Raw genomic sequence first — 27,026 nt, 5'->3', positions numbered from 1 at the left:
CATGTTGATGGGGACAAGGGCCTCATCCCCACAACCCTTGCCCGGTGGTTGTGGGGGTCTGCAGGTGGGGGGCTTATCAGAATCTGGAAGACCCCTTTAACAAAGGGGACCCCCAGATCCTGGACCCCCCCTATGTGAATTGGTAATGGGGTACACTGTACCTCTACCATTTCACGAAGGAAGTGTAAATAGTTAAAAAAACACAGACACCGTAGAAAAAAATCCTTTATTAATAAAAAAAAAAAAAAATCCAGCGATGTGAATCCACTCTCGGCCCGGCCGTCTTCTATCCAGCGACGGATGATCTCTCCAGCGACGAGTGATCAGCGGTCCGGTCCAGCGATGTAGAAGATCTATCCGTCCAGAGCGCAGCAGGCGAGCTCCTCTCTCCGCTGGACACAGCCCAGCGGAATGACGCGCTGGAGCTGTGACATTTCTTATATAGGGGAAGCGGCCACCCGTCACGTGACCCCGCCCCCTCTGACGCACCCTCGTACGTCACTGGGAAAGGCCCGGAAAGACCGGGCTTTTCCAGTGACGTACGAGGGTGTTAGAGGGGGCGGGGTCACGTGACAGGTGGCCGCTTCCCCTATATAAGAAATGTCACAGCTCCAGCACGTCATTCCGCTGGGCTGTGTCCAGCGGAGAGAGGAGCTCGCCTGCTGCGCTCTGGATGGAGAGATCTTCTGCATCGCTGGACCGGACTGCTGATCACTCGTCGCTGGAGAGATTTTACACTTCCTTCGTGAAATGGTAGAGGTACAGTGTACCCCATTACCAATTCACATAGGGGGGGTCCAGGATCTGGGGGCCCCCTTTGTTAAAGGGGTCTTCCAGATTCTGATAAGCCCCTCGCCCGCAGACCCCCACAACCACCGGGCAAGGGTTGTGGGGATGAGGCCCTTGTCCCCATCAACATGGGGACATCCTCCCCATGTTGAGGGCATGTGGCCTGGTGCGGTTCAGGAGAGGGGGGGCCGCACTCTGTCCCCCCCTCTTTTCTGCGGCCGGCCAGGTTAACGTGCTCGGATAAGGGTCTGGTGTGGATTTTTGGGGGAACTCCACGCCATTTTTTTTTAATTTGGGGTGGAGTTCCCCTTAAAATCCACACCAGACCTGAAGGGTCTGGTATGGATATTTGGGGGGAACCCCACATCATTTTTTTTTTAATTGACGGCGGGGTTCCCCTTAATATCCATATCAGACCTGAAGGGCCTGTTAATGAAATTTGGGGGGGGGCCCCAGCTTTTTTATTTTTATTTTTTATGAATAAATCATCTCTGTAATTGCCAGAGCCGACAATTCATTAGAGCCGCAAAGCCGGTTTTAAATGGCTTTTTTCCATTCAGAAATGACACTTTGTGCAGGGACAGTTCTATGTACGGGAAACATGCGCTTTTTCACATGCTGACTTTACACCCCCCCTAGGTACGAAATTTAAAGTAATATTACACTTTTATTGTTTCACTTTTAGCACTATTAAATTCACTGCTCCTGAAAAAACGTCAGTTTTTAAAACTTTTTTTTGCATTGATACATGTTTCCTGGGACAGGACCCAGGTCCCCAAACCCTTTTTAGGACAATAACTTGCACATTAGCCTTTAAAATTAACACTTTAGATTTCAAATGTTCAAGTCCCATAGACTTCAACGGGGTTCCAAAGTTCACACGAACATTTGGTGTGTTCGCAAGTTCTGATGCGAACCGAACAGGGGGGTGTTCGGCTCATCCTTACTCTGAATAAGCATTAGGATTACATTACTGATGTTGTTCAGTACTTTGAATGCTTAAAGCTTAGTATGACTACTGTGATTATCTATATGTTTCTATTTGTATTACCAAATTTTGCTGCAGAGGCAAGCTCTATAAATTGGTAGCAGCAACCAATCAATTCAAGACTTTAATACTTACCTTATTCCTTATTCTCCAGGCTGTTGACTGCTCTCTGATGCTCCAAGTTGCCAGCAGCCCTGACTGTCTTCACTTGCAGGGTTCAGGAGTACATAAGGTAAATTGTGCCGGTGGCAGGCATACAGTTGTATTCAAAATTATTCAACCCCCACTGAAATTGATTGTTTTGCCCAGTTTGACATTGATTTTGATTATCCTGTCATCCTGCTTACAATTAAATCAAAGAGGCACGTGTAGGTCAGACAAATATAACATAACATTTATAATGAAATAACCACAAATGTCTTTTCTGTGCTCACATCATTATCAGTTTTATTCAACCCCCAATTGACATTCAATCTTAGTACAACATCCTTTTACAGTTATAACAGCTTTTAAACTTGAAGCATAGCTTGACACAAGTGTCTTGCAGCGATCTACTGGTATCTTCGCCCATTCGTCATGGGCAAAAGCCTCCAGTTCAGTCACATTCTTAGGCTTGCGCACTGCAACTGCTTACTTTAATTCCCACCAGAGGTTCTCAATTGGATTTAAGTCTGGTGACTGCGATGGCCACTCCAAAATGTTCCAGCCTTTAATCTGCAACCATGCTCTAGTGGACTTGGAGGTATGCTTGGGATCATAGTCCTGTTGAAAGGTCCAACGTCTCCCAAGCCTCAGGTTTGTGACGGACTGCATCACATTGTTATCCACTATCTCCTGGTACTGAAGATAATTCATGGTACCTTGCACACGCTGAAGCTTCCCTGTACCTGCAGAAGCAAAACAGCCCCAAAGCATGATTGACCTCCCGCCATGCTTCACAGTAGGCAAGGTGTTCTTTTCATCATAGGCCTTGTTCTTCCTCCTCCAAACATAGCGTTGATCCATGGGCCCAAACACTTCTAATTTTGTTTCATCAGTCCACAGAACACATTCCCAAAACTTCTGTTGTTTGTCCACATGATTTTTGCATACTGCAGTCGACTCTTCTTATTCTTTGGAGACAGCAAGGGGGTGCGCCTGGGAGTTCTGGCATGGAGGCCTTCATTACGCAGTGTGCGCCGTATTGTCTGAGCAGAAACTTCAGTACCCACATCTGACAAATCTTTTGTCAGTTCCTCAGCAGTCACAAGGGGACTTTTCTCCACTCTACGCTTCAGGTAGCGCTCAGCAGTCGAAGTCAGCATCTTCTTTCTGCCACGACCAGGTAGCGTTTCAACAGTGCCCTTTGGCTTGAATTTGAGAATGATGCTTCCTATGGTGTCTCTTGGTATGTTTAACATCTTTGCAATCTTCTTATAGCCATTGCCCTTCCTGTGAAGAGTAATCACCTCTTCTCTTCCCGGACCATTCTCTTGACTTCACCATGTTTGTAACCACACCAGTAAATGTCTAGAAGGAGCTGAGTATCACAGTCATTTTAAAGCTGCCTGATTGGTGCTTATTAGGCTTTATTGCTGCTCCCTGACATCCACAGGTGTTTTCAATACCTGATTGAAAACACTTCAATGAACCTCTGTTCTTCAGAGTGGTAGTCTTTAAGGGGTTGAATAATTGTGTAAATGAAGAATTCACAAAATAAACATTTACTACTGTATTACAAAACCAATTGATGTCATTTTAGTTGCATATGGTTCTTTAAGAAGTCCTTGTAGGATTTCATTCTGAATACAATTACAAATGTACACTAAATTCCCTAAAACCCTTTACAGCATTGGGGGGTTGAATAATTTTGAACACAACTGTAAATAATGCTTAGAGTGCAGGGGTCAGTAGTAAGTAACCCTCAGAGTGCAGGGGTCAGGAGTAAATAATACAACAATTGCAGGTGCCCGATTTTAAGCAACAGAAAGTGTGCAGGAGTCAGGTGTAAGGAATGGAAAGAGTGGCAGAACTCAGCAGGATATAACAAAGAGTGTAAGGGTCAGAAGTTAGTAACAAAGAGCCAGATTCACAAAAGAGATACGACGGCGTATCTCCTGATACGCCGTCGTATCTCTGAGAGTATCTATGCGGCTGATTCATAGAATCAGTTACGCATAGATAGCCCTAAGATCCGACAGGTGTAATTGACTTACACCGTCGGATCTTAGGATGCAATACTTCGGCCGCCGATGGGTGGAGTTTGCGTCGTTTTCCAGCGTCGGGTATGCAAATTAGCTTTTACGGCGATCCACGAAGGTACGCGCGTTTGTTACGTCATCGCTAGTCGGTTTTTCCCGTCGCAAAGTTAGGCCTGCTTTTTCATGGCTTAACTTTAGACGAGCCATGTTAAAGTATGGCCGTCGTTCCCGGGTCGAATTTCAATTTTTTTTTTTTGCGTAAGACGTCTGGGAATACGAAAGTACGTTACGCACGTCGCCATTCAAAAAACACGTCGGGGCGCTGTAATTTCACGCAATGCACGCCGGGAAATTTCCTAACGGAGCATGCGCAGAACGTTCGGCGCGGGAACGCGCCTAATTTAAATGGTACACGCCCCATTTGAATTAGGCGGGCTTGCGCCGGACGTCTTTAAGTTACTCCGCCGCAAGTTTATACTCAAGTGCTTTGTGAATCAAGCACTTACTAAGGAAAACTTGCGGCGGTGTAACTTAAAGACGATACGTTACGCCGCCGCAGTTCTCTCTGAATCTGGCCCAAAGAGTTTAGAAATCAGGAGTAAGTGTCACACAGAGTACAGGAGTAATGCCCCATACACACCATCACTTTATGTGATGAAAAAAAATGACGTTTTTAAAAACGTCACTTTAATTGACCGTGTGTGGGGGAAAACGTCGTTTTATGTCTTCTAAAAAACGACCAAAAAAAATTGAAGCATGCTTCAATTTTATGTGTCGTTTTTCAAAACGTCAACTTTTACTTCACAGAAATTGACCGTGTGTAGCAAAAAACGTCGTTTAAAAAGACGTTTTTTCACCCGCGCATGCCCAGAAGCTACTTATGAAGCAAGCTTCAATGGAAAAAGTGGTGAGAACGTAACCTCGCTTTGCTAGAACATTGTGAGAAAAATGATGGTGTGTAGGCAACTTCGTCTTTGAAAATTGAAGTTTCAAAAACGTCATTTTTTACTTCACAGAAAATGTCGTTTTTTTTCATCACATAAAGTGATGGTGTGTACGGGGCATAAGGCATATGTAATGCACTGAGTGCAAAAGCCAGGACTAAGTAATACAAAGAGTGCAGGTGTTGGGAGTAACTAATGTAAAGATTTCAGGTATCAGGGGTAAGTAACATACAGAGTTTAGGGGTTATTGATGCACAGATTACAAAGGTCAAGAGCAAGTAAAGCTAGAAAGTAGTGAATTTGGTATTTAAATGTTTATTACACAGTAATAGCAGCAATAAATGTTTCTATTGTATCTACCAAATTTTGATGCAGAGACAAGCTCTATAAATTGGTAGCAGCAACCAATTAATTCAAAGCATTTCTGTTGTCTTTGTTTTGGTTGGAAAAGTGAATATCCATATGTGGTTACTAAGTATGCAAATACTAGTCCTTAATTTTTACCCCAAACTAAAGTTCTCAGTGGAAAAGTCCACCCTGCACTGCATAAATGCAGCAACTACCCCAATATGGCACTAAAGGACTCTTTAGCTAATTGCACATGCAAGAAAATACTTGAACAACTGTCCAGCTTTTCTTTTCCAGCTTTTCAATCTTGAAAAAAAGAATGTTGATCTACCGCCCAACAATTGCCTTACATGCGCATTGGCTACAGAGTCCAGCAGCCGCCATACTGATGTGGCCACAATAAAGGCACTGAGCAGGCCAAACTTTTTGACTTCTCTGATAGGGGGTTTCACCAGGGATGCTTGCTCTGAGGACAGATCCCTCAAAATGTGGTTTATTCCAGGCAAATAGGGACAAAAGATAACCTTAGTACAATCCGTTGTACAAAGTAATTTGACTGTAAATCTCTATCTATTTGAGCAGTTTGACATTAACTAAATCTGAGAGACAGTTTATATTGGATACTCTGGTCTGTCGTAGGAGACTACCTGGTGGTTTTTGGGTTGGTACTTCTGTAGGTTTAGGAGTTGGTGGTTTTGGGGAACCATGAAATACAAATGACCCAGGCCAAGATCCATAATTGATTGTTGTGACTCCATTCCTTGCTGATCCACTGTAACTCTGTTGTCCAGGTGTTTTTCCCACTGTCACCAGTCCTCCATTATTACCCAGAATTCCAGCATGGATAGCTGCTTTACATATTGAGGAATCCTAAGATAAAAAATGTGGCATTCGGTGCAAGATTAATGTTAGACTTTTCTACATTATACATGACTTAGTATTATATGAGAAAATGGTAAAACTAATAACTTACATCTGTGTAGACATCAGTTCCCCAAACAATTCCTCCGTTCACCTGGCACTCAGATGGACATTGAACACTTAGAAATTCAAAATATTAAAAGTTGGATTCATTATATTATACTGATTATCATTTATTTTTATGGTTGATTGAATTGATTCAGACAGAGAAATTATTTTGAGATACAACTTACATTGAAATTGATTCCTGAAGATCTCTGGCACTAGTTGAACAGGATCCATTTACTGGAAAGAGAAAACATTAGGTCAGTTTTTATACCCAGGTAGTGATGAAGTCATAATGACCATCCAGTGTTCTATTGTAGCACTGGATTGCCTTCATATAGGCAAACTGTAGTTACTCTGAATAAGCATTAGGATTACATTACTGGTGTTGTTCAGTACTTTGAATGCTTAAAGCTTAGTATGGCTACTGTGATTATCTATATGTTTCTATTTTTATTACCAAATTTTGCTGCAGAGGCAAGCTCTATAAATTGGTAGCAGCTACCAATCAATTCAAGGCTGTAATACTTACCTTATTCCTCATTCTCCAGGCTGTTGACTGCTCTCTGATGCTCCAAGTTGCCAGCAGCCCTGACTGTCTTCACTTACAATGCGGGACTATTGGTTCATTTTAAAATCTTTTAATAAAACTTGCACCTACAAAAGTGCATAATGCTTAGAGTGCAGGAGCCAGGAGTGCGTGACGCACAGGGTGCAGGGTACAGGAGTACATAAGGTAAATCGTGCCGGTGGCAGGCATAAATAATGCTTAGAGTGCAGGGGTCAGTAGTAAGTAACCCTCAGAGTGCAGGGGTCAGGAGTAAATAATACAACAATTGCAGGTGCCCGATTTTAAGCAACAGAAAGTGTGCAGGAGTCAGGTGTAAGGAATGGAAAGAGTGGCAGAACTCAGCAGGATGTAACAAAGAGTGTAAGGGTCATAAGTTAGTAACAAAGGGGTAGATTCACGTAGATGCACGTAACTTTGTGCCGGCGTAACATATCCTATTTATGTTACGCCTCCGCAACTTTTACAGACAAGTGCCATATTCTCAAAAGAAAGTTGCGGCGGCGTAGCGTAAATAGGCCGGCGTGAGCCCGCCTAATTCAAATTGTGAAGAGGTGGGCGTGTGTTATTTAAATTAACCATGACCCGACGTGATTGACGTCGGGTCATAGAATATGCGCCGTCCGTGGAATATCCCAGTGTGCATTGCTCCAAAGTACGCCGCAAGGACGTATTGGTTTCGACGTGAACGTAAATGACGTCCAGCCCCATTCACGGACGACTTACGCAATTGACGTAAAATTTTTAAGATTCGACGCGGGAACGACGTCCATACTTAACATTGGTACGCTGCATGCACTCATCATATAGCAGGGGTAACTTTACGCCGGGAAAAGCCTAACGTAAATGGCGTATCTGTACTGCGTCGGCCAGACATACGTTCGTGAATTCGCGTATCTAGCTGATTTACATATTTCTAGGCGTAAATCAGCGTACACGCCCCTAGCAGCCAGCGTAAATATGCAGTTAAGATCCGACGGCGTAAGAGACTTACGCCTGTCGGATCTAATAGAAATCTATGCGTAACTGATTCTATGAATAATGCGCATAGATACGACCGCCCAGACTCAGAGATACGACGGCGTATCTGGAGATACGCCGCCGTATCTCCTTTGTGAATCTACCCCAAAGAGTTTAGAAATCAGGAGTAAATGTCACACAGAGTACAGGAGTAAGGCATATGTAATGCACTGAGTGCAAAAGCCAGGACTAAGTAATACAAAGAGTGCAGGTGTTGGGAGTAACTAATGTAAAGATTTCAGGTATCAGGGGTAAGTAACATACAGAGTTTAGGGGTTATTGATGCACAGATTACAAAGGTCAAGAGCAAGTAAAGCTAGAAAGTAGAGAATTTGGTATTTAAATGTTTATTACATAGTAATAGCAGCAATAAATGTTTCTATTTTATCTACCAAATTTTGCTGCAGAGACAAGCTCTATAAATTGGTAGCAGCAACCAATCAATTCAAAGCTTTTCTGTTTTCTTAGTTTTGGCTGGAAAAGTGAATATCCATAGGTGGTTACTGTGGCCCAGATTCTCGTAGAATGGAGTAAATTTGGGCGGGCGTAACGTATCTCATTTACGTTACGCCGCCGCAAGTTTTTCATGCAAGTGCTTTATTCACAGAGCACTTGCGTGTAAAGTTGCGGCGGCGTAGCGTAAATCACCCGGCGTAAGCCCGCCTAATTCAAATTAGGCGGGTAGGGGGCGTGTTTCATTTAAATGAAGCGCGTCTCCGCGCCGAACGAACTGCGCATGCGCCGTCCCTAAAATATCCCAGCGTGCATTGCTCTAAATGACGTCGCAAGGACGTCATTGGTTTCAACGTGAACGTAAATGGCGTCCAGCCCCATTCACGGACGACTTACGCAAACTACGTAAATTCATACATTTCGACGCGGGAACGACGGCCATACTTAACATTGGTTGCGCCTCATAGACCCAGGGGCAACTTTACGCCGGGAAAAGCCTAACGTAAACGTTGTAACTTTACTGCGTCGGCCGCGCGTACGTTCGGGAATTCGCGTATCTAGCTAATTTGCATACTCGACGGGGAAAACGATGGATGTGCCACCTAGCTGGCAAAAAAAAAATTGCAGTTAAGATCCGACGGCGTAAGAGCCTGTCGGATCTAATGGATATCTATGCGTAACTGATTCTAAGGCCCAGATTCTCAAAGGGCTTACGACGGCGCAGCGCCATGTACGCCATCATAAGTCCTAATCTGGGCCATTGTATCTATGCGACTGATTCTTAGAATCAGTTACGCATAGATATCCATTAGATCCGACAGGCGTAAGTCTCTTAGGCCGTCGGATCTTAAATGTAATTTTTTTTTGTTCGCTAGGTGGCGCGTCCGTCGTTTTCCCTGTCGAGTATGCAAATTAGCTAGATACGCAAATTCCCAAACGTACGCGCGGCCGATGCAGTAAAGTTACGACGTTTACTGTCCCGGCGTAAAGTTGCCCCTGCTATATGAGGCGCAACCAATGTTAAGTATGGCCGTCGTTCCCGCGTCAAAATTTATAAATTTACGTTGTTTGCGTAAGTCGTCCGTGAATGGGGCTGGATGCCATTTACGTTCACGTCGAAACCAATGACGTCCTTGCGACGTCATTTGGAGCAATGCACCCTGGGATATTTTACAGACGGCGCATGCGCAGTACAATCGGAGAAGGAACGCGCTTCATTTAAATTCTACATGCCCCCTACCCGCCTACTTTGAATTAGGCAGGGTTACGCCGGGTGATTTACGCTACGCCGCCGCAACTTTACACGCAAGTGCTTTGTGAATAAAGCACTTGCATGAAAAACTTGCGGCGGGGTAACGTAAATGACATACGTTACGCCGCCGCGGAGATACGCCAGATGTACCAGAATCTGGCCCTAAGAATCAGTCGCATAGATACGACGACCCAGATTAGGACTTACGACGGCGTACATGGCGTTGTGCCGTTGTAAGCCCTTTGAGAATCTGGGCCTAAGTATGCAAATACTGGTCCTTAATTTTTACCCCAAAGTAAAGTTCTCAGTGGAAAAGTCCTCCCTGCACTGCATAAATGCAGCAACTACCCCAATATGGCACTAAAGGACTCTTTAGCTAATTGCACATGCAAGAAAATACTTGAACAACTGTCCAGCTTTTCTTTTCCAGCTTTTCAATCTTGAAAAAAAGAAGGTTGATCTACCGCCCAACAATTGCCTTACATGCGCATTGGCTACAGAGTCCAGCAGCCACCATACTGATGTGTCTACAATAAAGGCACTGAGCAGGCCAAACTTTTTGACTTCCCTGCCAGTGTTACACCAGGGATGCTTGCTCTGAGGACAGATCTCGCAATATGTGGTTTATTCCAGGCAAATAGGGACAAACGATAACCTTAGTACAATCCGTTGTACGAAGTAATTTGACTGTAAATGATCTATTTGAGAAGTTTGACATTAACTAAATCTGAGAGACATTTCATATTGGATACTCTGGTCTGTTGTAGGAGACTACCTGGTGGTTTTTGGGTTGGTACTTCTGTAGGTTTAGGAGTTGGTGGTTTTGGGGAACCATGAAATACAAATGACCCAGGCCAAGATCCATAATTGATTGTTGTGACTCCATTCCTTGCTGATCCACTGTAACTCTGTTGTCCAGGTCTTTTTCCCACTGTCACCAGTCCTCCATTATTACCCAGAATTCCAGCATGGATAGCTGCTTTACATATTGAGGAATCCTATGATAAACGTGTGGCATTCAGTGGAAGATTAATGTTAGAATTTTCTACATTATATATGACCTGAGTAATATATGAGAAAATGGTAAAACTAATAGCTTACATCTGTGTAGACATCAGTTCCCCAAACAGTTCGTCCATTCACTTGGCACTCAGATGGACACTGAACACTTAGAAATTCAAAATAATTACTTTTTAAGACTTGTGTTATTATATTGTATATTATTTTCTGTGATTTTTTTTTGTGCGAATTTAATGTATTTAGGCAGAGAAGGTATTTTACAATAAAACTTACATTAAAATAGATTCCTGCAGGTTTCTCGCACTCGTTGAACAGGATGCGTGTACTAGGAAGAAATGGAAAACATGACATCAGTTTTCTTGTCTGGGTAGTAAAGAAGTCATAATGATAATTTAGTGTTCTATTGTAGCACTGGATTGCCTTCATATGAACAAACTGTAGTTAATCCTAACAACAATAGGATTTAATTACTGGTTGTTCAGTTCTCTGAATGCTTAAATGTTGGCATGACTTTTGAGATTTGTGTAGGAGACGGAGATGTAGTTTGGCCAGAAGAGGCGCCAATACTTTGCATACAGAGAGAAGCTACAGGACCCAGAGTGCTGAAGGCCGGAGGAGCAATATAAATAGAAAATCCCAGGAATGAGTGGGGCAGTTAAGAAGAGTGGAAGGTCTTGTTGCTGAGAGAGCCTAGGAGACCAGCTTCAGTTTAAGTGCTGCATCAAAACCAGGATCCATAATGTCCTGAGAGCAGGGAGATCTGCTTCATGAACTAATGATGCATTAGTTAGAGTCGGTATGTCACTGTCTGTTGTACCTAATTCACATACAGAGGCCTACCGCTGAATCCGCCAGAGGACCCAGATCACCAGACCCAGAATAGCTGAAATTGCATCACATTCGCACCAAAATAGTGCAGGACCCTTTTTTTTGTTCCGCACTGGAATCGGATCACATGGGTGTTCACACCTATGCGATACGATTCCTGCACCATTTGACAGTTCCCACTGTGATCTGGGGGTGTCATTAACTTTACATTGACACCCCCAGCGGTTCGCAGATGTCAGTGTAAACCAATGTGCAATTCTGGTGCAATGCAGGGACTGTGACTGAAAGAGACCATGGCTGTTAGTGAGAAAATGCTTGCCCAAACATGTCCAAGAATGATCAGCTTGTAATTGCTGATGTCACACCGCATTTTGTATCAGGATTGACTGCTTCAACATAAGGTGAGAGGATAAATATGCACCAGTGAGAGTGCCCCCCTTCTTCTCACATGGTTCTTTGCTTGCTAAAGGGTAGGTCCCTGTGGCTCAGATCCTACCCTGGAAATTATTGATGGTGAAGCTGGAGCCTGGCCACTTATTCTAGACATGGGAATTTCACATGGTCAGGTTGGCTCACTCAACAATCGGGATACGCAATGTCTGGTTTGCCTGAAGTGTCACCGGAGGTCAGCAAACTTATCGCCCTGAGCCCACTGCATTGACTGCAACAACCTACTATGCACGTGTCTCCCAGAGGATATCCAGGGCCTGATGCAGAGTGATTGCCAGTGTCTGTATACCTGCTTCAGCACCTGTGTCACTTCCAAAGGCTGTTGTCTTCACTTCACTGTAGTCTGCCTCTGGTTGTCAAAGCCAAGATTATACCTTGGGTCGTCCACCCAACCAGGAGTGGAGTCAGTGTCTAGTGACCCCTCAATTGGAGCGACATCTTCTAGCTGTGTGCTGTCCCTTGTTACAGCTTCTCCTTCTGAGGCTTCGTACACACGGCCGTTTTCCTCAGCAAAATCCATCAAGAAAAATGCTGGCAGAGCATTTTTGACAAGAAAAACGGCCTTGTGTATGTGTTTCGTCGAGAAAAAAAGAGAACATGTTCTCTTTTTTCTCGTCGGGAGTCTCAATTTCCTCGTCGTGTTTCTCGTCGGGCTGGTTTACGATGAGAAACACGTTTGTGTGTATGCATGCTCAGAATAAAGTATGAGACGGGAGCGCACCTTCGGTAAAAGTAGCATTGGTAATGGAGAAAGCACATTCGTCACGCTGTAACAGATTGTTACAGCGCGAATCGTGTTTTACCAAACTTTTACTTAACACATAGTAACATGAGATTGGCAAAAGCAGCCCCAAGGGTTGTGCCAGTGGAATCGAACTTCCCCTTTATAGTGCCGTCGTACGTGTTGTATGTCACCGCGTTTGAGAATGATGAGATTTTGTCTTGACAGTGTGTATGCAGAGAAAGCTTGACAAGATTCTCTACGAGCCTGACAAGAACCTCGTAGAGGAAAACAACGTTTCATTTACAATGAGATTCTCGGTCGTGTGTACGAGGCCTGACACTCCACCTGCCAAGGAACCTTTTGTGAAACTGTCTGCCACCACTCTGGGTCCGCCTGTTGTGGATCCTTGTTAAACTACCTCTACAGTACCATAGGTGGCAGCATAGTCTACCTATGTATTGGCTGCAACGGGTACCCCTGCTGAGCTGGAGACCTTGTGGACAGACTTCCCAGAAGAGTTTAAGCTATTATAGCTGCAAAGGGTGGGCCAACTCAATATTGAACAGACGGACTAAGATTGGGATGTCATTAAAGTTCTTGTTGCGTGTAAAGGCAGGCATCCCAATACTTTTGGTAATATAGTATATATTTTCTGCTACGTAATCCATAATTGATCAGCAGATTTTCCTCACAGATACACACCCTAACTGAGTGCCTACCATTCCTAACCACAAGCATTGTTGAATGTCAGTGTTAGGCCTCGTACACACGACCGAGAAACTCGACGGGCGAAACACATCGTTTTGTTTGTCAAGTTCCTTGTAAAGCCGTCGAGAAACTCGACAAGCCAATTTTCTCCATTCCCGTCAAGGAAATAGAGAACATGCTTTATTTTTGGCTCGTCGAGTTTCTCGACAGTTTCCTCTACGAAAATGTACACACGACCGGTTTCCTCGGCAAAAAAATATCTCACAGCAAGTTTTCTCGGTCGTGTGTACGAGGCCTGATTCTCTTACAGGCTATCTGCACTACCATGCCCTATAACTACAGATCTTGCTACAGACTACATTCCTTCATGTAAAATAAAGTGTACATTTTATGTCCTAGGCAACTACCTTAAAGTGGAGTATCACCCAAGAATGGAACTTCCACTTTTTGGAATCCCCCCCCCCTCCGGTGTCACATTTGGCACCTTTCAGGGGGAGGAGGAAGCAAATACCTGTGTAATACAAGTATTTGCTCCTACTTCCTGGCATAGATCACTGCAGTGATTGTGGTGACTTACACCACTTCCTGCACCTACACTGTCCTCCACCGCTGTCTTCTGGGAAACACATAGGTCTCATAAGACAGCAGGGACCAGTGAGGACGTGCAGAGCGACCCGCGCATGCGCAGTAGGGAACCAGGAAGTGAAGCCGCAAGGCTTCACATTCTGATTCCCTCACTGAAGATGGCGGCGGGGACAGCCAAGAGTTGAGCGACTGATCGGCTTCGGCTGCCAAAATCGCGAGCACCCTGGACAGGTAAGTGTCCATATATTAAAAGTCAGCAGCTGCAGTATTTGTAGCTGCTGGCTTTTAACATTAATTTTTTTTTTGGTGGACCTCCGCTTTAAAGAGCATTTTGCAAGCTGTCATCCTAACTGACTATTAGCAGTGATCTGTGAAAAAAATGCTTACAATACAAGCCCAAAAAGGACGTATTTATTTGATGTGCATTCTTTATTCTCTTAGATATATAGGGCCAAATCCACAAAAGGGATACGACGGCGTAACTGCTGTTACGCCGTCGTATCCCTGTTCCTAACTATGGAACTGATCCACAGAATCAGTTTTCCATAGTTAGGCAGAAGATCCGACATGTGTAAGGGACTTACACTGCCGGATCTTAGGATGCAGTACCGCATCCGCCGCTGGGGGCATTTTGTGTCGAAATGCCACCTCGGGTATGCAAATTAGCACTTACGGAGATCCACAAAGCTTTTCAGATTCGTTTTTTCTCCGTAAGTTTTAGTTTGCATACGCAAAAGTTAGTACACCATGTAAAAGCAGACCTTTCTGTCCAGCGACGCGATTTTTTTAAAATGTTGAATTTTTTTTTCCCGCCGTATCTTTTTTTTTTCCCGACGCAACTTTATTGACCCGTTGCAATCCACAAAGCTCGGCGTAACGTAATTTCGCGCTATGCACGTCGGGAAAATGACGTCACGAGCATGCGCAGTACGGCCGGCGCGGGAGCGCGCCTAATTTAAATGGGATATATATATATATTCGCCAGCACACCAGGGATCATAACGTCCAAAGATTTAATGCATATCTATTATTTCAAAAAGAGCAACGTTTCGAGGCCACGCAGGACCTCTTTTTGCCTGACGAAGAGGTCCTGCGTGGCCTCGAAACGTTGCTCTTTTTGAAATAATAGATATGCATTAAATCTTTGGACGTTATGATCCCTGGTGTGCTGGCGAATATATATATATATGATTTGCTTTCCGGTTCCCAGCCGGTGATCGTTTCAGCACCCTTTTACTACTTGGCCATTTTGCCGGAAGGTGTGCAATCGGAATATTTTTGAGATAATTTAAATGGGAATCGCCCCCATTTGAATAGGAACGCCTTGCGCCGGCGAAATTTAAGTTACACAGCCCAAAATTTCTAGGTAAGTGCTTTGTGGATCGGGCACCTAGGTAGAAATTTTAAGGCAGTGTAACTTAAATGGAAAAAAATAAGTTACGCCGGATCTTTGTGGATTTGGCCCATAATTACTGTTTTTATTTTTAAGCTATATCCCTTTTTCATGACCATTTACTTTGATGGGTCCCTTAATGGTATCCTCTACTTTTTTTTTTTAGTGGATGGTTTCTTTGGGTGGTGTACATGTCTACAATTAAACAGCCACTGGATCAGCCCATGTACCTGGCAGTCTTGTGCAAGTCAGCTCACATTAGAAAAACTGCATTGAATATAATGGCAAAATAGAGGCTGGTTTTAAAGTGAAATCAAACTAAATCAGCACCATGATTAAGCACCAACATACAGTGTGAAACGCGTTAGCTATTTGCCTCTACCTCTGCATAATATGGACTGACTGTTTTGGAGTTTAATTAACAAATAAAGGTGTTGGTGTGTGTCCAGGACATTTTCTTGCTCTTTAAACTAAATTAGTATTATCTATTTTTAATCATTATGCTACTATCATTAGTAAATTGATATGAAGGTATATTTGCTTTAATTGTTATTATTTTTTTCATTTCTTTAATTGCTTCTGGTTTCTGTCCTAGACCAAAATGATGTCATACATCCCAAGAGTCTTTATCTGCATTTTTTTCTGCCATTTGGAGGAGGGAAGGAGAGGTTTTCTCAGCTAAGCACACCCAGCCATCCGCCGAGCTAAGGGCAGTTTGATTCCGTGAAGTAAATGCTATATAAATCATCTGCCCTTATTCAAGATGGCCATGGCTAGAGGAATTGTTTTACAAAGTTATTTCTCAACAAAATAAAGCATGTCGACATGATTGGATGGGAAGTTTGCTGTGAATATTAAATATGAATGAAATACTGTTTTTAGTTTGTGGGGCTCAGATACAGTTTGTTTCTACTTAAAGTACCATTCTCATAAGAAAATTACCTGATGGTTTTGAGAGTGTGTTTTCATTAGGATTGGGAAACGCAAAAGACACTTGTTCTGAAATAGAAAATTGAATGTTAGAATAATGATCTCATCAGCCATCTCAGTCAAAGTTTTATATGTATTGTATAAATTCACAGGCAATATTTTTATTATTATAGGTACCACACATTGTATGTTTTTTATGCTATTTTATAGTCTTTTAAAATAATATAAATTGTGATTCAAAATGCCATGTGTATACATGCATATAAACGGATAAACATGATGATTAATATGGCAGCTATTTAACCTGCCTGGCGGTATTCCCGAGTCTGACTCGGGGTTAGATTTTCCTGCTGCGAGCGGTAACCCCGAGTCAGACTCGGGCTTGCCTCGCTAGATCCGCAGGCATGGTTTACTTACCTTGTCCCTGGATCCAGCGATGCCACCGCGCTGTGTGAGCGAACGGGACCTCGCTCGATTCACACAGTGCCTCTGTGTGACGCCGATCTCCGTTCCCTGCGACGTTACGACGCACGGGGACGGAGAACGTCGCCAAATTCAAAAATGTAAACAAACACTTTACATACAGTGTACTGTAATCTTATAGATTACAGTACTGTATGTAAAAAAACACACACCCCCCTTGTCCCTAGTGGTCTGTCCTGTGTCATGCATGTCATTTTATATAATAAAAACGTTTCTTTCTCCCTGCAAACTGTAGATTGTCCATAGCAACCAAAAGTGTCCCTTTATGTCAAAAATTGTTTTCGATCAGCTAAAAAACTGCGATAATAAATTATAATCACTTGCAGAATTGTGCGATAGCGATTTGTAGGGAAATTCGTCATAAAAAAAATAAATAATGACAGCAACAATTCTGCAATTGAGCAAATTTCAGTGATTTTGATTTGATTACATTATTGAATAATTTTTATTATAATTATATTATTATTTGTTATAATTATTTATTATATTATGATTTATAATTTTGTTTTTAAAAAAATGTCATACCCGGGATGCCTATTAGAATCTTGTTTGGTCAGATTTAAGTGAGTTATTCCTAAAAATTACAGACCTACAATATAAAAAGCCAAATTTCCTTGCAAATAATGGTACCGCTTTCAGCATGTTTTTTCTGAAAGAATCATACCGCCAGGGAGGTTAAAACATATTCTTGGATTATATGAACATGTAGAGACCAAGATGTATAGAAAGATCAAATATAGATACAGAATAAAACCTCTGAAATATAGATGCAAATAAAGAGAAAGGAAATATAGAGGTAAAAAATCTGGAAAGAGAGAGGGGAGATGAAATATATAGTCCTTAGTGAATCCAGATAAAGCACCTACCGTGTTTCCCCGAAAATAAGCTTAGATAGGTTTAAGTGTATCTCTGTTTGAGAATACACTTAAACTTAGGTCGGCGCAGATTACGAGTTAGGTCGGCGTATCTACTGATACGTCGACCTAACTCGTCCTGAATCTAGCTATAGGTAATCTTTACGGAATGCAGCAACAAAATAATGCAAAACAAAAAACTGTACTAAAGCCTCGTACACGCGATCGGATTTTCCGACGGGAATAGCGTGATGATATCCGCAAATTGTCGTTTGACAAACACAAACGTAGTGATGTACTATGAGAGTATAAAGAGGAAGTTAATTTCTCGAACGCCACCCTTTGGGCCCCTTCTGCTAATTTTGTGTTAGTAGAAGTTTGGTGAGCGTTGATTCACACTTTTTTGTTAAAGGGGTTGTAAAGTTTTTTTTTTTCTAAATAGGTTCCTTTAAGCTAGTGCATTGTTGGTTCACTTACCTTTTCCTTCGATTTCCCTTCTAAATGTTTTTTTTCTTTGTCTGAATTTCTCACTTCCTGTTTCTCCTCAGTAAGCTTTCCCCCATCATCCATGGGGGTTAGTCAGCCAGAACAGCTTACTGAGGAGAAACAGGAAGCGAGAAATTCAGACAAAGAAAACAAAGAAAAAAAACATTTAGGAGGGAAATCGAAGAAAAAGGTAAGTGAACCAACAATGTACTAGCTTAAAGGAACCTATTTAGAAAATAAAAAATGAACCTTTACAACCGCTTTAAGTTAATTTATTTGGATGGCAGATAGCATCTCTAATTTCCGTTTTTATTTCAGCACAATGAAAAAATTGTGTAGAATAATGCTGCGTACACACGATCGGAAATTTCGACAAGAAAACCGTGGATTTTTTCTGACGGAATGTTGGCTCAAATTTGTGTTGCATACACACAGTCACACAAATCTTGTCGGAAGTTCCGACCGTCAAGAACGCGGTCACGTACAAGACGTACTACGAGCCAAGATCAATGAAGTTCAATAGGCAGTTCAGCACTTCTGCTTGATTCTGAGCATGCGTGTTTTTTTGCACGTCGGAATTGCATACAGGCAAGCAGATTTTCCGATAGGAACTTTTTCCATTGGAAAAATAGAGAACCCGCTCTCAATCTTTTGGCGGAAATTCCAACAGCAAAAGTCAGATGGAGCATACACACGGTCGGATTTTCTGACCAAAAGCTCACATCGGACTTTTATTTTCGGAATTTCCTATCGTGTGTACGCGGCATTATACTTGGCTATGTTTTTTTCTTCAAATGACAGTTTGGGAGTAGGCAACTTAACCCCCCTGGCGGTGTTCCCGAGTCTGACTCGGGGTGAGATTTTTTGGCTACAATCGGTAACCCCCAGTCAGACTCGTGCTCGCCTCGCTGACTCCACAGGCATGGTTTACTTACCTTGTCCCGGGACCTCGCTCGATTTACACAGTGTCCTCCTGTGCCGCCGATCTCCATTCCCTGCGACGTTACGACGCACCGGAGCGGAGAACAGCGCCAAATTCAAAAAGGTAAACAAACACAATACATACAGTATACTGTAATATTATAGATCACAGTACTGTATGTAAAAAATACACCCCCCCCCTTGTCCCTAGTGGTCTGCCCAGTGTCCTACATGTACCGCATTTATCGGCGTATACCGCGCACTATTTTGCCCTGAAAATCAGGGCAAAATTGTGGGTGCGCGATATATGCCAATACCTGCTTTCCCGCGCCAAGTTTGAATACTGCGCCGGCATATACCGAGCGCAGTACACTCGTGTATAGTCGGGCAGTCTCGGCTACACTCTCGCTCACGTCCTGTACGTCCAGGACGTCAGGGCGAGAGTATCCGTGCATTGCCGACTATACGCGAGTGTACTGCGCTCGGTATATGCCGGCGCAGTATTCAAACTCGGCACGGGAAAGCGGGAAACGAGCAGGGAGGACGCCGCAGAAGGACGCCGGACCCGACGAAGAGGACGCCCGAAGCCGCAGACGGACGCCGGACCCGACGAGGCCGCCGATGGACGCCGTGCAAGACACCAAACTGTAAGTACAAAAATCTTTTTTTCACAGGAATTTCAGGGCAAATTTAGGGGTGCGCGCTATACGCGGGAGCGCGCTATACCCCAATAAATACGGTACTTTTATATAATAAAAACTGTTCTTTCTGCCTGCAAACTGTAGATTGTCCATAACAACCAAAAGTGTCCCTTTATGTCAAAAATGGTTTTAGAGCAGCTAGAAAACAGCGATAATAAATTATAATCACTTGCACAATTGAGCGATAGCGATTTGTGGGGAAATCCGTCATAAAAAAATAAAAGTAATGACAGCGACAATTCTGCAACTGAGCAAATTTCAGTGATTTTGAGTTGATTACATTACTGAATAATTTTTATTATAATTATATTATTATTTGTTATAATTATTTATAATTATTTATTATATTATAATTTATAATTTTGTTTTTAAAAAAATTTCATACCCGGGATGCCTACTAGACTCTTGTTTGGTCAGATTTAGGTGAGTTATTCCTAAGAATTACAGGCCTACAGTATAAATCACCAAATTTCCTTGCAAATAATGGTACCGCTTTCAGCACCTTTTTTTCCTGAAAGAATCATACCGCCAGGGAGGTTAATACTAAAAGTAACACAATAGAAAATTAGCAAGGGACATCTACATAGTTGATCTTAAAAACTCAGGGATAATGGTGTTGTGGTAACTTCTCCAAAAAAATCAAACAACCATAATATTAATATTATTTATATCACTACAAAACAAAATAAAATTAAAAATAAGTTTGGCATACTGTAACTATATCAGTATCCCCAGTAAAGCAGCTTCATTATTATTCCATTAACCACTCAACCCCCGGACCATATTACTGGTCAAAGACCAGAGCACTTTTTGTGATTCGGCACTGCGTCGCTTTAACTGACAATTGCGCGGTCGTGCGACGTAGCTCCAAAACAAAATTGGCGTCCTTTTTTCCCCACAAATAGAGCTTTCTTTTGGTGGTATTTGATCACCTCTGCGGTTTTTAGTATTTGCGCTATAAACAAAAATAGAGCGTCAATTTAGAAAAAAATGAATATTTTTAACTTTTTGCTATAATAAATATCCCCCAAAAATATATAAAAAAAATATGCTTTTCCTCAGTTTAGGCCGATACGTATTCTTCTACATATTTTTCGTAAAAAAAAATCCCAATAAACGTTTATTGATTGGTTTGCGCAAAAGTTATAGCGTTAACATTTTCTGCAGATTTTTGTCTTCAGATTTACCAAAACCATATAATATGAGGTCAAACCTTAAAGGGGTTGTAAAGGTAAAAAAAAAATTCCCTAAATAGCTTCCTTTACCTTAGTGCAGTCCTCCTTCACTTACCTCATCCTTCGATTTTGCTTTTAAATGTCCTTATTTCTTCTGAGAAATCCTCACTTCCTGTTCTTCTGTCTGTAACTACACACAGAAATGCAAGGCTTTCTCCCTGGTGTGGAGAAAGCCTCTTGAGGGGGAGGGGTGAGCAGGAGGGTCAGGACGCTATCTACTTTGCAGATAGAGAAAGGAGCTGTGTGTTAGTGGGCATCCTGACACTCCTTCTTACCCCCTCAAGAGGTTTTCTCCACACCAGGGAGAAAGCCTTGCATTACTGTGTGGAGTTACAGACAGGGGAACAGGAAGTGAGGATTTCTCAGAAGAAATAAGGACATTTAAAAGCAAAATGGAAGGATGAGGTAAGTGAAGGAGGACTGCACTAAGGTAAAGGAAGCTATTTAGGGAATTTTGTTTTTACCTTTACAACCCCTTTAAGGTTTGACCTCATATTATATGGTTTTGGTAAATCTGAAGACAAAAATCTGCAGAAAATTGTAATAGTGTGTATGAGACCTAATGATCCGTCTTACAAATTTTACCTTATTTTCGTATCGTGTGCTTAAGACCTCATGCACACTATTTGATTTTCTGGAGATTTTTCTCTTCAAATTTACAAAAACATAATATGAGGTCAAACCTTAAAGCCTCGTTGTACACATGGCTAAGCGCTGAAGTACAGCGTGAAACGCGTCGGCCTATACTGTACCTGTTGCTTGCGATGAATGCATGTGCATTTGAAAATAAAAGACCAACTTTGTTTTAGTTATTTTGGAGTGCGGCCGTCCAGAGTTTTTTTCATCCATTTGCAACATTCACCAAACCTGGTGGTTTTTCAGCTCTTTACTGCCACCCTTTGGGAAACTTCTGCTATTGTTGTCTGATGTTTAGCATTGGTTCCGAGCATGCGTGTTTGTACTTTGGATTTTAGTTGGACGGATTTGTGTACACACGATCCGATAAACCGATTTTTTGCCAGACAGTTGGTGAGCATGAACAGCCAAAATTTGTAGTCGTTAATTGAGCCAACAATTGTCTGATGGAGCATACACACGGTCGGATTATCCGACACAACATGTCCAACAGATAATTATGGCCATAAGGCTGGATTCACACCTATGCAGTTTTAGGGCTTTTTGCAGTTTGCATATTTGCACTACAGTCCATTTAACATGGTTTCCTATGGTACACATCTATGGGTTTTTCAGCTGGAGTGTTTTTGGAAAGGGTCAGGGACTTTTTTTACCACAGCAGATTGCGTTTTGCGTGTAATAGACTTCAATGGACCCCCATTTTTTAATGCATTTTTACTTTTTTTTTTTCTCCATAACAAACTATGTAAAGATGGTTGTTAAGGAGCCAGCCAGGAAGCTGGCTGTTACATCCTTAACAACCATTATGTCATCAGATGTCAGCTGAATTAAAAAAAATATATAATAATATATATAATAATAATAAAAAGAAAAAAAAGACTCGGATAAGGGTCTGATATGGATTTTTGGCGAAACCCCACATCGTTTTATTCCAGATTTTCTATTGTAGGCAATTATTTTTTTACATTCATCTGTCAGCGGGGAATAGGGATGAGCTTCGAGTTCGAGTCGAACTCATGTTCGACTCGAACATTGCCTGTTCGCCTGTTCGGCGAACAACAAACAATTAGGGGTGTTCGCGGCAAATTCGAAAAGCCACGGAACACCCTGATAAAGTCTATGGGAGAAATCTAAAGTGTTAATTTTAAAGGCTAATATGCAATTTATTGTCCTAAAAAGTGTTTGGGGACCTGGGTCCTGTCCCAGGAAACATGTATCAATGCAAAAAAAAGTTTTAAAAACAGACGTTTTTTCAGGAGCAGTGAATTTAATAATGCTAAAAGTGAAACAATAAAAGTGTAATATTACTTTAAATTTCGTACCTAGGGGGGGTGTAAAGTCAGCATGTGAAAAAGCGCATGTTCCCCGAACATAGAACTGTCCCTGCACAAAGTGTCATTTCTGAAAGAAAAAAAGGCATTTAGAACCGGCTTTGCGGCTCTAATGAATTGTCGGCTCTGGCAATTACAGTGATGATTCATTCATAAAAAATAAAAATAAAAAAGCTGGGGGTCCCCCCAAATTCCATTAACAGGCCCTTCAGGTCTGATATGGATATTAGGGGAACCCTACTGTCAATTTAAAAAAAAAAAATGACGTGGGGTTCCCCCCAAATATCCACACCAGACCCTTATCCGAGCACGTTAATCTGGCCGGCCGCAGAAAAGAGGGGGGACAGAGTGCGGCCCCCCCTCTCCTGAACCGCACCAGGCTACATGCCCTCAACATGGGGAGGATGTCCCCATGTTGATGGGGACAAGGGCCTCATCCCCACAACCCTTGCCCGGTGGTTGTGGGGGTCTGCGGGCAGGGGGCTTATCAGAATCTGGAAGACCCCTTTAACAAAGGGGACCCCCAGATCCTGCCCCCCCCTATGTGAATTGGTAATGGGGTACACTGTACCTCTACCATTTCACAAAGGAAGTGTAATTAGTTAAAAAAAAACACACCGTAGAAAAAAATCCTTTATTAATAATAAAAAAAAAAAAAAAATCCAGCGATGTGAATCCACTCTCCCCGCTCCAACGTTGTCTTCTATCCAGCGACGGATGATCTCTCCAGCGACGGGTGATCAGCGGTCCGTTCCAGCGATGAGAAGATCCTTCCCTCCAGAGCGCAGCAGGCAGCTCCTCTCTCCGCTGGACACAGCCCAGCGGAATGACGCGCTGGAGCTGTGACATTTCTTATATAGGGGAAGCAGCCACCCGTCACGTGACCCTGCCCCCTCTGACGCACCCTCGTACGTCACTGGGAAAGCCCGGTCTTTCAGGGTCTTTCCCAGTGACGTACGAGTGTGCGTCAGAGGGGGCAGGGTCACGTGACGGGTGGCCGCTTCCCCTATATAAGTAATGTCACAGCTCGAGCGCGTCATTTCGCTGGGCTGTGTCCAGCGGAGAGTGGAGCTCCCCTGCTGCGCTCTGGACGGATGGATCTTCTGCATCGCTGGACCGGACCACTGATCATCCGTCGCTGGAGAGATCATCCATCGCTGGATAGGAGACAGTGGATTCACATCGCTGGATTTTTTTTTTTTTATTAATAAAGGATTTTCTTCTACGGTGTATGTGTTTTTTTTTTAACTATTTACACTTCCTTCGTGAAATGGTAGAGGTACAGTGTACCCCATTACCAATTCACATGGGGGGGCCAGGATCTGGGGGTCCCCTTTGTTAAAGGGGTCTTCCAGATTCTGATAAGCCCCCCGCCCGCAGACCCCCACAACCACCATGTTGATGGGGACATCCTCCCCATGTTGAGGACATGTAGTCTGGTGCGGTTCAGGAGAGGGGGGGACGCACTCTGTCCCCCCCTCTTTTCTGCGGTTGGTTAGGTTAACGTGCTCGGATAAGGGTCTGGTGTGGATATTTGGGGGGAACCCCACGTCATTTTTTTTTAAATTGACGGCAGGGTTCCCCTTAATATCCATATCAGACCTGAAGGGCCTGTTAATGGAATTTGGGGGGACCCCCAGCTTTTTTATTTTAATTTTTTATGAATGAATCATCTCTGTAATTGCCAGAGCTGACAATTCATTAGAGCCGCAAAGCCGGTTCTAAATGCCTTTTTTTCTTTCAGAAATGACACTTTGTGCAGGGACAGTTCTATGTACGGGAAACATGCGCTTTTTCACATGCTGACTTTACACCCCCCAGGTACAAAATTTAAAGTAATATTACACTTTTATTGTTTCACTTTTAGCATTATTAAATTCACTGCTCCTGAAAAAACGGACGTTTTTAAAACTTTTTTTTGCATTGATACATGTTTCCTGGGACAGGACCCAGGTGCCCAAACACTTTTTAGGACAATAACTTGCCTTTTAATCTAATTAACACTTTAGATTTCAAATATTCGAGTCCCATAGACTTTAACAGGGTTCTAAAGTTTACATGAACATTTGGTGTGTTCGCAAGTTCTGATGCGAACCGAACAGGGGGGTGTTCGGCTCATCCTTAGCGGGGAACCCTACTGACAGCTGATGATTCATCGTTTGTTAACAATGCTCCTTAACAACTAGCTATTTACAATTTGTTAAAAAAAAAAAACTGCATGCAAGAATGCATCAGAAATGTGGGTTTAAAAACGCAAAACACACTGCAAAACAAGTTGGAAAAATGCATCAACCGTAGCCGCCTAGATGTCACCTTATAATAATAAATTAATAAATGTACATATTTTTGCAGGAAAAAATTAATGTGTATTTCTTTCTTTTTTACAGGAGTGTGCAAGCTATTTCACCCACAATCAATGAATCACAGTGCAATGTCAGGCTACTGCAATTACTTCCTCTAGCTCTCTGATTATACCTCCATTGAGGCTCTGAGGAAGAAGGTACTCTTTCGAAACATGTGAGACAGCAGCAGTCCTAAAGTCCTCCCTTTTGCTATCTGGAGACTGTTGGTTCCAGGACTGCTTGCCACAAATAGGTGGCTTTTACAAGCAATAATTCTCCACTTGTTTGTGAGTACAGTGGAACCTCGGATTACGAGCATAATGCTTGTAATCCAAAGTACTTGCATATCAATGCGAGTTTCCCCAGTGAAGTCAATGGAAACGAAAATAATTAGTTGCGCATTGACTTCAATGGCATGCAATACCGCATGCGGCCAGAGGTGGGGGGTCACCGGAGAGCCTTGGAAATGGCCGGAAAGGGCCGAGGCCACCTCGGCTGACAGCGGCAAACCTCGGAAAGACTCCATTCCCAAGGTTTGCCAAGGTCAGCCGTGCTGTCCTCGGGCCTTTCCGTGCATTTCCGTACGGCGCCCGATTGGCTGCGATCAGCGCCGTTCGGCTCTGGCGCCCCCCCACCTCAGGCCAAACGCAGTACTGCACACCGCTTTGGACTGAATCCTGCTCGTTTTGCAAGACAACACTCGCAAACTGAGTTAGTTCTTTTTTCAAAATACAGTGCTCGTATTGTGAAACGCTCGTTAACCGCGTTACTCGCAATCGGAGGTTCCACTGTAGTTTTAAAATTGTTTTTATGAATAAATTGCCTTGGGATAATGAACAAGGTTGGTGTACCCTCTTCTTTTCATCTTTTTTTTATGCTCATACCTCCATACCTGTCCATTGAGAACTACAATTCCATCTGTCATGGGGCCATCTCTGTAAATGAATGATGGTGCAGTGTGGGTGGAACCCCGCACAGGCACCCCAATTTTATATATGACAGCACTTTGGGGAAGATGACCTCCCGCTTGCTGTCACAGGGGGTGATTTGAAGGTGGAAGGGAGGCATTTGCACTATGTTTCATATGGATGTAACATGATGGAAAAGGTGAACTTAGCTTTTAAAGGTAAGCCAATTGCAATTGATTAAAAAAAAAAAATAATATAAATAAAATAAATAATAATTACAATAGGAAGGTGCAAAGAGCAGAACATGTATATATCCCCCTTGGAAAAAAAATCTCCAATCAATTAATTGTGAATCTGGTTACAAACAGCTGACATCTGTTCAGTTGATATGGGTTTCATACCATCAGTTCTCTTTTTCACCCATAATACTACATGTAAAAAAAAAAAAAAAAAAAAATTTGCTATTTCAGTTTTCCAGTGCTACCGGTAGTACCAGTATCAGTTTTCCAGTACAGTACAAGTTTTCCAATGTATGGCCACAATTTCATCAAATGAGAGAGCACATAAACTTTTAACAAAAAAAGAAAAGAAAAAGAAAATAAAGGAATATTTACCTTCACTGAAGACACTGAGGACGCTCAACATCAATAGGATTCTGGTCCTCATGATGCTCTGTCTGTTCTTCCCCTGGTTTTTGGGAGAACTGTGAAACTTGTAGCCTCCAAGTGAGTTTATATACTGTCAGTAAACTGACACCCTTGCATGTGCACACTGGAGGGTTTTCCTACCTTGTATAATTACTACCCATATTCTTAATAACAGAATCAAATTACCTATGAAGGTTAATTCATCACTAGGACACTAAAAGTATGTATTAAAGGATTTGCATACTGGGTAAACATGGAAAATCAAACATTGATCTTTGTATTTTTGTTAGGTGTATGCCAATTGAAGTGTAAGGCTGGTGAGGTAGATCAGCTCAG

At 42.6% G+C, this 27,026-nt stretch overlaps 1 protein-coding gene across 1 annotated transcript in view; it reads right to left on the bottom strand.

Annotated features, from left to right (window-relative positions):
• Positions 1 to 26,790, bottom strand: part of LOC120945822 — a 70,629-nt gene extending 43,839 nt beyond the window's left edge. The window contains exons 1-8 of the mRNA XM_040360311.1: positions 26,658 to 26,790; positions 16,159 to 16,215; positions 10,802 to 10,853; positions 10,610 to 10,676; positions 10,284 to 10,506; positions 6,404 to 6,455; positions 6,223 to 6,289; positions 5,897 to 6,119 (exon numbers count right to left, since the gene is read on the bottom strand). Of these exons, the coding sequence (XP_040216245.1) occupies positions 5,897 to 6,119; positions 6,223 to 6,289; positions 6,404 to 6,455; positions 10,284 to 10,506; positions 10,610 to 10,676; positions 10,802 to 10,853; positions 16,159 to 16,215; positions 26,658 to 26,709 (793 nt within the window). The 5' untranslated portion in view covers positions 26,710 to 26,790. The remainder of the gene's footprint in view (positions 1 to 5,896; positions 6,120 to 6,222; positions 6,290 to 6,403; positions 6,456 to 10,283; positions 10,507 to 10,609; positions 10,677 to 10,801; positions 10,854 to 16,158; positions 16,216 to 26,657) is intronic.
• Positions 26,791 to 27,026: the final 236 nt, after the last annotated feature.

This window comes from Rana temporaria, chromosome 7 (assembly GCF_905171775.1).
Source record: "Rana temporaria chromosome 7, aRanTem1.1, whole genome shotgun sequence".
Classification (NCBI taxonomy): Eukaryota; Metazoa; Chordata; class Amphibia; order Anura; family Ranidae; genus Rana; species Rana temporaria.
Note: the sequence above shows the minus strand (reverse complement) of the source record. Positions and strands in the feature narration are given on the sequence as shown.